We start from the raw sequence: 14,642 nt of genomic DNA on the forward strand, positions 1-14,642 counted from the left end.
GGACTCAATTCCAATAAAATTAGGAGCTTAGTTTTTCCCTCGACATGGTACATTAGGAAATGGAGAGCAGGTTATCATCAACTTTAATGTTGCCAGAGTTTGTCATTTTCCCTCTATTGCAAAAATCCTTAAAATTCTGAACCATGAAAACTTGACACCTAGAAAAAAATGAATTGCACACAGCTTTTCTAATTGTAAGCACATCGAACACTGTTACATGGTGAATTATGGTAATTTGTCAATATCAGATGCATTCGCACAGCGCAGTAACTCTGAATAATTGTGGCTTATTGTGAATGAGTCAACATGCCAGTGTATCCTGTCTGATCATTTCCTTCCATCTATAGTCCGTTTATTGTGACATGCTTGTATCTCCACAGACAAGCTAGGGCACTGGTCTGCATGATCATTCTGCCCACCATGGCTTAAGCCATGGTGGATTGCAGGGCAGGCAGGCAGTTTGAAGTTCAACTCCCAGTGAGATATTCCCGTGTTATGTCATTCAGACCCTGGAAGCAGGGGTTGTTTGAGGGTCAAACAACTCTCAACGCAACAACAGATCCTGGGTTATTTGAGGGTTGTTTAGTTCAGATAGCCCCTCCTGCCTTTATAGCACAGGGCTTGAACAGGCAAATTGGTGCCTATGGGCAATCTAGCTTGTCATGCCTTAAATAAGCCTTGGTGTGCTGCAGTGATATAATAAACTAGTCATATACATATGTATGACTGGGCTTGTCTGGGGAGAGTTAAGTTGGAGTCCTTTGTAGGGATGTGCCAAGCTTCTCCAGCACCCAGATTGCACCTGCCTGTTCAATGTCTTCTGGTGCTCATCCCTCTCTAAGGAAGAAAGCCAAGCTGGAAGAAGTGCACAAGCATTGTGGACCCCTGGTTGTGCAGCCGGAAACCTTCCCTGGCCACCATTCCCAGCAGCTAACCTCCCTCCCCACTTCCGGCCCCTGCCGATGGTGCACAGGGGGAAGCGCCACAAGCAGGTGTGCAGGCCACCATTCCCAGGGGCCCATCATGCCCCTGCTGGCACTGCATGTCGAGTTCAATGTCTAGCAAAATTGAATTGAAATTGGAATTCTTGCCAGGAATTCAGACTCTGGACCTCTGCAAAGTGAACTGGTGTCTGGGAAACGGAAACAAGTGAATTCAGCAGGTTTCCTGCCCAAAGCTGATTCCTCACACATCCCTAGTCCCTGGTTCTTACACCATAGTAAACAAGTTACAGATAAAGGTCTGCAGTTTGTTTAGCTTCCCCTGCTTGCACAAGGAGCTGAGTGGGAGTCGCTGAGTAGCTGTACCAGCACACTGTTTTATTCATAATGAGCCAGAATTCTTGGGAATGTTGTCTTATTGTCACATTTATATTTCACCATAATGTTTAATGACAGAAATGAAAGTATTGAATGTATGTAAGCAAATTCAAATACTGTGTGTAAAAGAAATGAAAGAATGTAAATGGATATAGAATATGAACCAATGTAAACTGGTGAAGGAAGTGTTGGGTTTGGAGGCTAATAAAACTATCTGCTTGACCAGCAAATGTTAGCCTCTCTTAGCTGACCAGGGCATTAGAAGAACAAACTGCTTCCTTGAGCTCCTTGTTGAAAAGGAGATGTATACGTTTAATAACATGTGGATGAACTTTTGTGTACATTTTCTTAATCTGCAGGCTTTATTTTGACCTTTTCTATTTGAGGTGTTAGAGAAACTGGATTTGATGTCATATTTATGTAAGATCAGGGAGGAGGAGATCAGCAATAATGTTGTTAAACATGGAAGGACTAAAAGCTATGAGAATGGGTACACGAGTTCCAATCCCCAGATACCAGAGCAAGGGAATTTCTGCAATCACTACCCTAGAGCAATGGTGTTGTGGGGGGGGGGGGCAGTAAGCCCCCTGCTCAGTCAGTTAAACTGTCCCTAACAGATGGCCATCTACTGTGGGAGAGCCACAAGCTCCCTGGGTCCATTGTCATATTGCACGAACACAGCCAATATTTGGCTCCCTGTAATTTGACCCTGTTATTCCATGTCCTGCACTCCAGGATAGTTGAGGAAAGACCATGGCCCTCTAAGTGTGGCAATTTTCCAAGTACTCGAAGAGTGCCATCATATTTCCTCACACTCTTCTCAAGGCTCAGTTCTTCCAGCCTCTCCTCATGGGGTTTTGTTTCCAGTTCCCTGAACATCTTTGTTTCCTTCTCCTGAACCCTTTCCAGTCTGTCTGCATCTTTGCTAAATTGTGGTGCCCACAACTGGAAGCAGTAGTCAAGATGAAGCTGAAGCAGTCCTGGGGAGAGAGGAACTAGGATGTCACGTGATTTCAAAGTGACGCTTCTGTCAGTACAGTCCAAAAGACCCTTTGCCTTCGTGCAGCCACATCACCTTGTTGACTCACTCACTTTGTGATCTGCAACGATTCCAAGATCCTTCTCGCTTGGAGCATTGTTGAGCAAAGTGTCCCTGATGCATTTGGTTTCTTTTTTCCTAGGTGCAGAAGTTGCCTTTTGCCCCCATTTAATTCCATTCTGTGGTCTTCAGTCTAGCACTCCACTTTGAAAGTAGGAATTGAGCACTTCTGACCTTTGTTTGTCTTGTGTTATCATTTTCCCATCCTCAGGGAATAGTCGAATCACCATTTCTTTCCTCCAGCCTTTATTTGCGTATATCTGAAGAAGGCTATTTTGTTGCTTTTAGCATCCCTCACTAACTTCAGCTCACTCTCAGCTTCAGTGTTCCTGATGCCATCCCTCCAATTCCTTTCTACCTGCTTGTACTCTTCCTTTGTAGTCTGTCCCTATGCTTCTTGTATGTGTCCTTTTTTCTTTTCAGATCATCTCTAAGCTTTTTTTGAAACCACATTGGCCTCTTCTATTATCTTCTACCTTTTTTCTTGTTGGAAATGTTTGTAATTGTGCCTGCAGAATTTCTTTTTTACAAATGCCCACCCATCTTTGACTCCTCCTCTATTTATTGATTTATTTTAATTTTTCTACAATACTGCATTTCCATGGGCCCTGGGTGGTTCTCAAGAAATTAAAAGCAACAGTGATTAAAATTGACTAAAAACAATGTATTAAATAAACCTGATATGAGAACTGTTTGTAACCCACCCAGGCAGCCTTATGGCTAATGGGGCTGGATAGAAATCTAATAAATAAAATAAATAACTAAAATAAACTAATCTGCGAAGACCTGTCAGAAGAGATACATCTTTAACTCCCTCCTGAAGGTGGCAGTCTGGGATATCAGACACATCTCTCCCGGCAGACCGTTCCACAGTTTAGGGGCAGCCAGTGGGCAAGTCCTCTGGGGAGCTGGCATTCATCTTAAAGAAGGAGACTTCAGAATGATCCCCAGAGGACCCTAGCGGGTGAGGGGGGATGTGTGGCAAGGGCGCTCCTGCAGGCATTTTGGGCCCAAGCCATGGAGGGCTTTAAAGTTAATTTTCCACACCTTGTACTGGAAACGTATTGGCAGCCAGTGCAAAGACTTCAGAATAGGCGACCTGTGGTCTCTCCATGATGTCCCCAGACCAGCCTGGCTGCCATACTTTGTCCTAGTTGCCGTTCCAGAGTAGGCACCAGGGTAGCCCTGCAGGGAGCGCATTGCAGAAAGTGAGCCTAGAGGTTACCAGTGTGTGCACTACTGCTTTCAGGGCATTCTCCTCCAGGAAGGAACACAGTTGGCAAATTAGTTCACTAGAGTAGCTTGCCATGGGACTTTATCTATAATTGTTGTAAGTTTATTTAAATAAGCTTTCCAAAAATCCAGGGTATGCATTTGGCTACACTTGGCTTTTGCTTCCTTTAGAACTGAGAATTCAAGTATGGCATGGTCACTTTCCAGATTTTCTGGAGCTACCCTTTCTCCACTTAGTCATCCCCTTTGGTTAGCATTGAGTGGAAGACAGCTGATCCTCTAGTTCCTTCCTCTGTAGGAAAGTTATTGCAGGTTTCTTTAAGTGCATGTATCTATTATGGTGATGTATTTATTTTACTAAACAAAATGTGAAGAGCTCAGAATTTTGTGGAGAGTTGTCAAAAATTCCAAATGCCAAAATATATAGGCTGCATTGATGTTTGGAGACCAACTTGCTAATAAGGTAACAGATGGTAGTAAAAAATAAATTAAAATAATTAAAAAGATAAATGATCAACCTGTTCTATTGTACATGTTGCAAATATGAGAATATTATCTTCTTTGCCATTCCACAACATAATGCATTCAAAGCTAATTTATGGGAAAAACATCAATACTCCATTATAGTAAGATTTTGCAAACTGAGTCACATTCACACAGAACATGAAGCTGTGTGTCTTACATACTTGTAAGTCTCGTACTGTCTGCCTAACAGAGTGGCTGGAATGCCCTGGAATTGTGCATCACAAACATTCATATAATATAGATTAATTTTACATTTTTAGTAGGAATGTATATTCCTGCTTTCCTCTGTTTTACTTCACTGAAATAAGGGTTGAATGAGAAGCTCAGGATAAGTTAAAGTAACAGCTTATGAAATGCTGATAATATCACAGTATTTTTATATATATAATGAAAAGTAAAAAATAATAGTTGATGCTTTTGCCAGATATACACCTAGCAATTAAAAGTTTCCTTCTGGACCCATGATGCATATTTTAGAATTTATTTAACATTTGTCTAACATAATTAGATACAGCAGTTGTTGAGGAGCTCAGGCAGGTGGAATGCTTGCTGCCATCCTGCATGAGGGAGTCTGTGGCAGCTGGTTTGCCACGGTGTGCAGAGGGTGCTGGACTGGGTGGACCTTGGGTCTGATCCAGCACCCATGATCTATTTTTTACAAAGAAAAATGAGGACCTCCAGGTGATCACGTAAAAGCTGTTGTGTTACATTTGGCTATTAACATATACCTGCTCTGCTCAAGATTATTTTATGGTCAGAATCGTTCTGGGAGATCCCCTCGAGGCCATCAAGCTTGCTGGGTGACTTTGGACTAGTCACTCTCAGCTTAACCACTTCACAGGTTGTGGTTGCTGTAAGGATAAAATGGAGGACTCTGGAAACCATCTTGGGTTTCTTGCAAGGGGAAAAGAGGTGGGGTATAAATGTAATATAGTAATAATACCTTGGCATCTGTTGGCATTTATGAATTATGCCTCCATTGGTTATATTTTCTGTAATGCAAAGGAATTCACAGCAGCACTCTTCAAGGAAGGCATGGCAGCTCCCCCTTTGCTCTGGCAAGTGTATCTTCTTGCCCTGGTTGGAGTGAAGGAGTTCATAGGGAAGATGCTTAAGCAGGCTTTATTGTTGCTTGCATGGTTAGCATAAGTGCTGGAGATACGCAGGTGCTGGATAAGTCATTACGATGTGTTTTGAGGAGCAGTTTTCCTAATTTATTAATCAGAGCTAGCATAGATTACAGAATTAAATCAAGAAGAGTTATTTACCTACCAAATGTTGGATCAAGGAAGCAAAATTGGAATGTTCCTGGCCAACACTGAGACTTACTTCGTCCCAGATTAAGTATCAGAAAAATATGAATGCTTACTGTTGGGAAAACTGTTTCAGCCCCTACAAAACTGAGAACTATAGCTGCAAAGGATAAGGGAGTACCACAGACAGGAGTCAGCAACCTCGATATATGTACACACTGGATATGGGAAGGTGGGGAGAGAGAGAAGCCATAAAAGTTGGAAAGGGGAGAGGAAGTCCTGTAAAAGTCATGGCATTCATTGCAGGTGAAATGTCTTGAAACATCATTTCATGTGTTCTTTGATCTACATAAAGCCGAAGTAAGTGCATCTTCACTGTGTAGAAAGCTGCACAGAGATGTGTGATTATAATTCTCAAGCACGTGCTACTGCAGTACAGTTGTGCAATTTGCTTGCAAGTTTCTGATGCTTTTTTGCTTGGAGTCATATTTCGTGACATTTAGAAGTCTACACAGAGTGGCAGAAAATCCTGGGGAATTTGACAGCACTAATGCAGAAGAGTTTTCTAGTCAAGCTTCACACAAGAGGCATCATGAAATCCAACTAAACCAAGTGAAGGATATCAAAAACAATTAAGAATAAGAGGGGGAGACACAGGACTGCAAGGTTAAGAATGTCATAGTGAATAATTTGTGGCGTCATTCTCCTTATTACCTTGACGATTTCCCATGAGAATAATTTTCTTCATCTTGAAAGCATTGGTTAGCACTCTTGGAGTGGAGTGCGTTAAGAGTGGCTTTGGCTGATGGGGGAGAGATGGGTATCCTTCATCAGAATTTGAATTTCTAAAGCAGCCTGGATTGCTCACTGTACTTTTCATATTCTTATCAGTTGCTTTTTATTGTATTAACTAGTAGCACAATATGTTTGCATGACTTGAATCGAGTACTGGAAGAATATTACTTTGAATTGAATATTTTTTTCTGGAACCACACATTCCATGTGATTGCACATCAAAAATCCAGTGCGGCAAAGTACGTAGGGTGTTAGAGTGTTATTTGAAGATCTGGTTCTAGTCCCCACTCAGCCATGACGCTCGCTGGGTGACTGGGCCACTCACGGACTCTCGGTCTAACCCACCCACTGAGTTCTGGCTGTAAGGATAAAATGGAGAGGAGCAGAACCAAGTGAGCTGCCTTGGGTTTCTTGCTAGGGGAAGGAAGACCGTGTGTTGATGTAGTGATGATGATGGAAAATGATAGTCAGATAACAGCAATATAGGTGTACAAGTATCATGTAACAGGTCTACTGCTTGGTGACTGCACAGTAACAAAGCCCGAGCGCCAAGTGTACCAAGAGAATTAGATCCGGCCTTTGAGAAATTTGTGTGCCAGTTCTACATCCATCACAGGGGTAGCCAAACTGAGGCTTGAGAGCCACACACAGCCCTCTGAGTTCATTTTGTGGCTTGCAGAGGGGCCAAAATGCGTCAGTGCGTGATTCTGTTTGGGACCAATGAAAGAGGAGCAAACAGAAGCACCTTCCAGTGAAGCCGCTATGCTGAGGTGCTGTTGTTCTCTAGTCCTCCATCAGCCATGTGGATGACTGTGATTGGCCAATCGGGGCCTTGTTTTGAAGCCAAAATGGCAGTCCACTGTTCCTGCGCTACTTTTTTTTAAAAAGGGCAACACAATTTGTAACCTATAATTGGTAAAGAGCCTCTTCTTACTAGAAAGCTGATTGGGTGTCTTGGTATTCCTTGGCTTGGGGAAGGGTTTGCTGTGGATAATACCTTTGCAGCAACTAAACCTTTGTGTCTTCTGCAATATGTCACTTGTAGCAATGCTTGTTTGGACATAATAAATAAATATTTTTCATGTCTTGCAGTTCTCAAACATCTGACATTTACCATATGTGGCTCTTCCAGGCACAGATGCTAAATGACTATTTTGCCTCTGTGTTCTCCCCAAAGCAGGATGGGGGAGATCCGCATAGGAGATTAGATGAGGCCGGGGACTTGGGGGCACAGATTAGAGTTACCCCCCTAGAAGTTGAGGGGCTCCTCAGTGCATTGGACATTACACAGGCGCCAGGTCCTGACGGGTTACACCCGAGAGTACTTAGAGAGTTGGCAGGGGTACTCTCATGCCTGCTGGCCTCCATTTTTGCGGCCTCGTGGAGAACGGGTGAAGTTCCAGAGGACTGGAGGGTGGCGGCAGTGGTCCCAATTTTCAAAAAGGGTAGTATAAGGGACGTGGGGAATTACAGACCAGTTAGCCTTATGTCCATTGTAGGAAAAACAATTGGAAAGGCTCATAATAGAGAGAGATCTAGTGATGCTAGATAGGGAAGGGAGGCTGGCAGCCACACAACACGGCTTCTGCAAAAACAGGTCCTGTCAGACAAACCTTGTGGAATTCTGTGACAAGGTTTCGAGATGGCTAGATGGAGGGGATGCAGTGGATGTGATTTACCTGGATTTCAGCAAGTCCTTTGACAATGTGCCCCATGATATCCTGGTTGAGGAGTTTTGGGATAGACAAGCACTGTCCAATGGATTAGGACATGGTTGACTGACCGAAAGCAGAGGGTAACCATTAGTGGGGAATCATCGGAATGGCGGCCAGTGACAAGCAGGGTCCCCCAGGTCTCTGTCCTGGGCCCGATCCTGTTTAATCTTTTCATCAATGACATGGAAGAAGGGGTGAACAGTCTGCTGATCAAATTTGCAGACGACACTAAAACTGGGGCAGTGGCCACAACCGAGGAGCAGGTACTCCAGATCCAAAATGATCTGGACAGACTATGGAAGTGGGCAGGGGACAACAGGATGGCGTTCAGTGTGCATAAGTGCAAGGTCTTGCACTTGGGGCATAGGAGTAGGTGTCATAAGTACAGGTTAGGGGACAAGTGGCTGGAGAGCAACACTTGTGGAAGGGACCTCGGGGTGCTGGTTGACTGCAGGCTGAACATGAGTCAGCCGTGTGATGCAGTGGTCAAGAGGGCGGACGCCACCCTTGGGTGCATAGCCAGAAGCATAGCTTCTAGATCGAGAGAGGTATTACTGCCACTCTATATGACTCTGCTGCGCCCGCAACTGGAGTATTGTGTTCAGTTTTGGGCCCCTCATTACAGGAAGGATATAGCCAGGTTAGAGTCAGTGCAGCGTAGGGCCACAAGGCTGGTGGCCAGTTTGCAGGGTATGCCATATGAGGCGAGACTGAGGGAACTGGGTCTCTTCAGCCTGGAGAAGAGGAGACTCAGAGGGGATCTGTTGGTGACATACAGCTCGGATGTGAGGGGGTATCACATGGAGGTGGGTAGAGACCTGTTCTCCCCTGTAGAGGAAGGCAGGACGTGTGCCCACGGAGCAAAGCTCAGGGAACCCAGGTTCCATTTAGATGCCAGGAAGCACTTCCTGACAGTTTGGACCCCCAGGGTATGGAATGGGCTTCCACGGGAGGTCGTTGAGGCCCCATCGGTAAGGGTGTTCAAGGATAGGCTGGACATGCACATGGTGGGCATGTGGTGAGTGGAGCCAGCTGGAGCTGGGGGTCAGACTAGATGGCCCGGGAGGCCCCTCCTGACTTGCTCTGTTTCTATGTTTCTAAGTCTGGCCACCTCTGAGCTATTGTTTCTCATGGCGGGGGGCGGGGGACTGGTGTCCAGATAATGATTTGATAACTACAGCTGCAATCTCCCATTCCTTTTGGGCTCCCTTCATCCCTGCAGTTGCTCTTGAGCCAAGGCCATTGCAAGGATGAAGGATGTGGTTAATAATGAGGGCAAGGTGTGTGATATACTGAGTTTGCAGCCTCCAGGCAACACGCAATAATTCCAGTTGCCTTCCCAACAGTTTTCCTGTTTGCTACAATATATAAGAATACACTAACTTCTGAGCAGCTGCAGGTGTTAAAGCTTTTCACCCATGAATCATATATCCAAACAACCTTCTCTAGATTTTAATAAATTGCACAGCTGCTACAGTCTGCTTCGCAACACCCCCCCCCCAACCCTAAATCAACCAACACACCATGAGACTGGATAAAGATACTGGACAGAGCTATTCTAATCCCCCTCTTCTGCTGTGTAAATTAATATCACTGGCCTGCTTTGCAGGGCTTACACAATCCAGCACACTGTCAGCTACCTCCTGACTTCCGTAATGCAGATAGTAAGGATGACCTTTGTCTGCATGCATTGTCAGGAAAGTTTGCAAATGGAGAAAAAATGGAGAAGAAATTAGTTAGAAAGATTACTGTTTAGGTAGACACAGTACTGTTCAATCAGAACAATACTAAAATTTTGGATTTCTAGATTGATTTTTTGAACCATTAATCAGTTCCCGCCAGGGAATGCTCTATTCCCAAAGCATTAAAATGAACCAGGGCTTTTCTTCTCCAGAAGTGGGTGTGTCAAACATTGCTGTGACTTCATACATTAACTAGCAACCCTGAAGGTGGGAGCAGACTAATTTTGCTTACAAAATTAATGGGCAGAATCGTGGCTGTTTGTTTTGCCTCAAAACACAGATTCTGTGAGGTCTAGAGACATGTCTTTTTTCAGTTCTTATGAAAACTTGGAATTAGGATTATGGTTTAAGGGGGTGGGGTGGCAACTGTCACTCCTTGTCCCTTCTTGCACATGCCATGAACCTGAGAATTCTACATAAATAAATAATAAATATTAGATTTATGTCCTGTCTTTTTCACTTTAAAGAACTCAAAGTGTCTTATGCCATTCTCCTCCTGCTCCTCTCAATCTTATCACCACAACAGCAACACTGGGAGGTTGGTTGGGCTGAGAGCCTGTAACTAACCAAAAGTCACCCAGTTGGCTCCATGGTGGGGTGGGGACTAGAACCCAGATCGCCTGAGTCCCAGTCCTGCAGTCTTAACCACTACGCCGCACTGGTTCTCTAATGTCACTCATATCATTCAATCTGATTAAAGTGGTACAATTTGAAAATATAGGTCAATATTAGGATGGGATTGTACGTTACCAGTACCTAGTGGAAGATACGACTTGCTCTCAAGTCTCACTAGAATATATGGACTCCTGGAAATAAGAATGTTTTCTTAACAGAATTGTTAATTATCTCAACCCCTTAATGACCTTATGGTATGTTTTAATTGATCTTGCTGTGTGTTTAATACGCATAGAAACCAGGCTGAATAAAATGTTGATGTTTGTGTAATAAAGGGCATTTTATACTGACTATTCTGATTTTTAAACTTCAACAGACTATCAAAGCTTTTCCTGTGTGAATTCTGTCTTAAATATATGAAAAGTAAAAATATTTTGCTAAGGCATGCAAAGAAGTGTGGCTGGTTTCATCCTCCAGCCAATGAAATCTACAGAAGGAAGGACCTTTCAGTGTTTGAGGTAGGCAAGGTTTCTTTTGTCTCAGTAACATTTAAATCATACCAGTAAGGTTGGTGCATGAGGGAAGTGAGGAGCATTCCTTGAGAACAGGGCTTAGCTGAAAATTTGTCTTCAGTCTTCAAACCTTCAAAGTCCATAACATAAGCATTTCCCCAGAACTTGGTAGAGCCAATTTAATGTAGGAGCTGTCAGAATATGAAAAAGAACATGATCAATTGGACACCTTTTAAGAAGAAACAGTTCGGCTAAATTATCATGGGCCAGTATCATATTTCACTAGTGCTGATGTAAATTATGTTGCACAAATTTTGGAACAACACCAGTAGTGTTTACTCCCAGAACCTGGCTTTCTGGAATCAGGGCACGAAGTCTCAGCAAAACTCTTTATCACAGAAATTCCAATGATAACCTTATAAGCCTTTACATTCTCAGTGAGAAGCTGAGAGTTAACAGTTCACAGTGAAGTTGCTAGGTTCAGTTCACAATCAGATCACAAGCATAACAACAAAAAGCCCAACTTTCCCTGGGTTTAGCGCCCGAAACAAGTCCCAGTAAGTCCACACTTCAACAGAAAGCAGGAAGCATTTCAGATTACCAGTGTATTGTACCAGCACAGTCCATTACAAGTTGCTTGAGATTCAGTACAGGAGAGTGGCCGCTGAAGAAACCTATCAGACAGGCTTCCGAAGGCTGGGCCTCTACGGCCACTACTCACTACCTCAGAAGTGGTGTAACAGGCCAAGTGCCCTGCGCTGGGGCAAGGTCCCACATTTGCTGGTGTGAGGTAACGTAATTTACATTAGCCATCGTCTTGAATGGAATACAGCCCTAATTTTACCACCCTGTCTTCCCAAGTGAAAATATCCAAATATGCTGGAACAATGGAAAACTACCATTGAACCTGATATTAGAAACTATTTAGAGTCCAGTAGGAGAATTGAGGAGGATCTGGTGGGTGTTTCAGAGCAGAGGACTGTGCAAAAGGGCACACGTGCTGCTGTCTGGTAAAGTTCTGCCATGTAGATCTAGCCATTTAGCCATCTGACACCTCCGTGTTCTAGTCCCCCTTTTTCTTTGATTTGCTGCTGTTTTGTTGGGGTTGATCCAGCGTATTTTTAAAAGAGAAGTGATGATAGGTGTCTGCTGGTTGGCCCCATAGCCTTTGGCTCGTGGGGTATTGCAGCAATTCATGTTGTCCCTTACGTCATTCAACAACGGCATTGCACCTCTGGGAAAGATTGTTTGGAAATGTGGGATGCAGTGCCCGCACAAGCATGCTCGTGGGAGTTTTGAAGTAGATGTTCTGAACTCATACTCAAGGTCACTGATGGACTGACAAGCTGAAACAAAATCGGAAGAAGTGCTGTGAGCTGGGAATTCCATCTGGACCAGATGTAGGGATACAACTGAGTTTGAGGGGGTTGCACCCCCCCCCCCCGAGATAGCCAAGATCACACCTTAGGTTTGCTCTTGGACTCAGTTAATCCTTGATGTGCAGGTGTTGCTGGCCATACTCTGACTGGCAGATGGCCATCTTGCAGCAACAGACACAGTCTTCTTCATGGTGGTGTCCACCCTATGGAATGACCCCCACCCCCCGCTCAGTTCTCAGGAGGCGAGAAATGGAGCATGCGTTAGTGAACCATTTCGTAATTCATGTTGACCCTGAGTGAATGTCCTGCTTGGTTTGTTAATTATGGTGTTGAATTGGTTTGAATGTTTTACCACTTATTTTAATGGGTATTAGAATGTATTTAGATGTATTTAATATCTTGCAAACAGCATAGAGGTATTTTAAACATGGTAAGTTCTGTATAAATTCATTTCATCATCGCCACCATCAACATAAAAATGATGTGGCGGTGTGGCAGTTCTGCCCAGAGGGAGTTTTGCACCTTTTCTCAGCTCTGGAAAAAATAGCCCAAATTATTCATGCTTTGGTTGCCATCTGTGGGGCTTTTGAAAAGTGTTCAGATTGGCTGCTCAGAACATATTGCAACAACAGCTCATCAGCTTTCCCAACCTAATTCAAAGTGCTGGTGCTGACTTTTAAAGTCCTATCATATACGTGAATATACACTTGTTAAGATCCACATCAAACACCTTGTTCCATGTGCTGCATTATTTACAATATGGAGGTGCCCCAGTGAAGTGAAACCTTTTTTAACTGAGATATTTAGCACTATGGAAAACTCTTCCTATGAGTAAGGAGCCAACTTTATTACTAGCAGCATTGTATATTTTTAAATGGAAAGGTAGGATACAAGTGTTTTCATAATATATTATTCATCATTTGTATATTAATTTGATAAATCATGGAGAGCTAGTAAGAACATTTGGGGGAACACTAATGGAGATGCTTAAAGGCATGCCTGGAAAAGAACATATGAAAGTGCAAATAAAGGGGAGCAGCTATTTACATTCCCTTTGATCTTTCATATAACAATTTATTTAGGATCAAAGAAATCTTAATCTGTGAAGAATTAATCTGAATCTGTCAGTGTTTTGAATTTAGCTTGGGAACCTTTTTCACTCAAGATAATCTTAGCTTATGTAACTAAATCTAAAACCAGCTATGTATTATACCAAACTGACTTAATATTTCAGAGACTTGGAATGATGTTAGCCACTTCATCCTCCTCCTAATATAACCATTTCGATAATTGACAGCTTACATAGTTTTAATAATGTGCTCCCAAATGTGTAGGTCATATGTATTTAACTAGAGGAAATGAAAAAAAAGTAGCAAATCGAAATTACATTGCACAAGTGTAGATTTTTCTGAAGCTGCTTGAAAAAAATAACGGCAAATGTGTAATGTTGAGTGTAAAGTTCGGACCTAGGGATTTTAAGCAAAATTGCTTTTGCATTTTCCCCTGTAAAAAAATATATATATATGAGTGTTCCACTACTTTGCTGAAATACTGATTCAGAAAATTACCTTCTCTCTAGGTTGATGGAAATATGAGCAAAATTTATTGCCAAAATCTGTGCTTGTTAGCAAAGCTCTTTCTGGACCATAAAACCTTGTATTATGATGTTGAGCCATTCCTTTTCTACGTTCTCACAAAGAATGATGAGAAAGGGTGCCACTTAATTGGATACTTCTCTAAGGTAAACGATGGATCTTAACATTACAGTTAAGATCTTGCTTCTTTGCTAAAGTTGTAATGCTGTTCTAGAATGTATAATTTCAAATGGAAATAAACACAGTTTTCTGGTTATAAAGTACAATATTGTAATCAATTTACAATGCTCTGAATGCAAATTAATTTTGCTTGTGTCATAAGCTCAGTGCTGCTATCATTTCAGTACTGCAAATCTTGTTGACTAAGTGGCATTTGGAACATTTGCTCTTTTGCACTTACTGGCTTTACTAGTTTGTTGAATTGTACTTTTAATTTATGTGACTTGTATGTGATTTTTTAAATAATCGTTGTACATACCCTTGGGTGCTTGGTAGAAAAGCAGCAAGTTCTTAAAATGAAATAAATCTGAGAATACACTTATTTAGTTCAGAAGTAAGTTATCCTGAGATACCCAAGGAGAACAGAATTGTGGGTTGGGTTCAGGTACCCAAATTTAGTCTGGCTCTACACTGTTTTCCTCATGTTCTGGCTATCACCTCTGTCACCCCTGATTCCCCTGCTAAAGAACACTGTGAGTTCAGTCTTCACTCTGTCTCTCTCTCTCTCAGGATTTTTGACCCAGAACTGCTTAAATTGAACTTTGTTTGACATTTTAATGCCCATTTCTCAGCTTAAGAAGATCTTTTGGAATTCTTCACTTTTGTTTTTCTTTTCAGCCAAACAAAAACTACAAACTTGG

At 42.7% G+C, this 14,642-nt stretch overlaps 1 protein-coding gene across 10 annotated transcripts in view; it reads left to right on the forward strand.

Moving 5' to 3' along the window:
- Positions 1-14,642, forward strand: part of KAT6B (lysine acetyltransferase 6B) — a 109,554-nt gene that overhangs the window by 61,413 nt on the left and 33,499 nt on the right. For 9 of the 10 annotated variants that reach the window (XM_044420240.1, XM_044420245.1, XM_044420246.1 and 6 more), the window contains 2 exons: positions 10,673-10,814; positions 13,767-13,928. In XM_044420240.1, coding sequence (XP_044276175.1) covers positions 10,673-10,814; positions 13,767-13,928 — 304 coding nt within the window. The remainder of the gene's footprint in view (positions 1-10,672; positions 10,815-13,766; positions 13,929-14,642) is intronic. The other variant, XM_044420244.1, reaches the window with a different exon arrangement.

The sequence above is a fragment of the Varanus komodoensis genome, unplaced genomic scaffold (assembly GCF_004798865.1).
Source record: "Varanus komodoensis strain SLA01 unplaced genomic scaffold, ASM479886v1 scaffold11, whole genome shotgun sequence".
NCBI classification, from domain to species: Eukaryota; Metazoa; Chordata; class Lepidosauria; order Squamata; family Varanidae; genus Varanus; species Varanus komodoensis.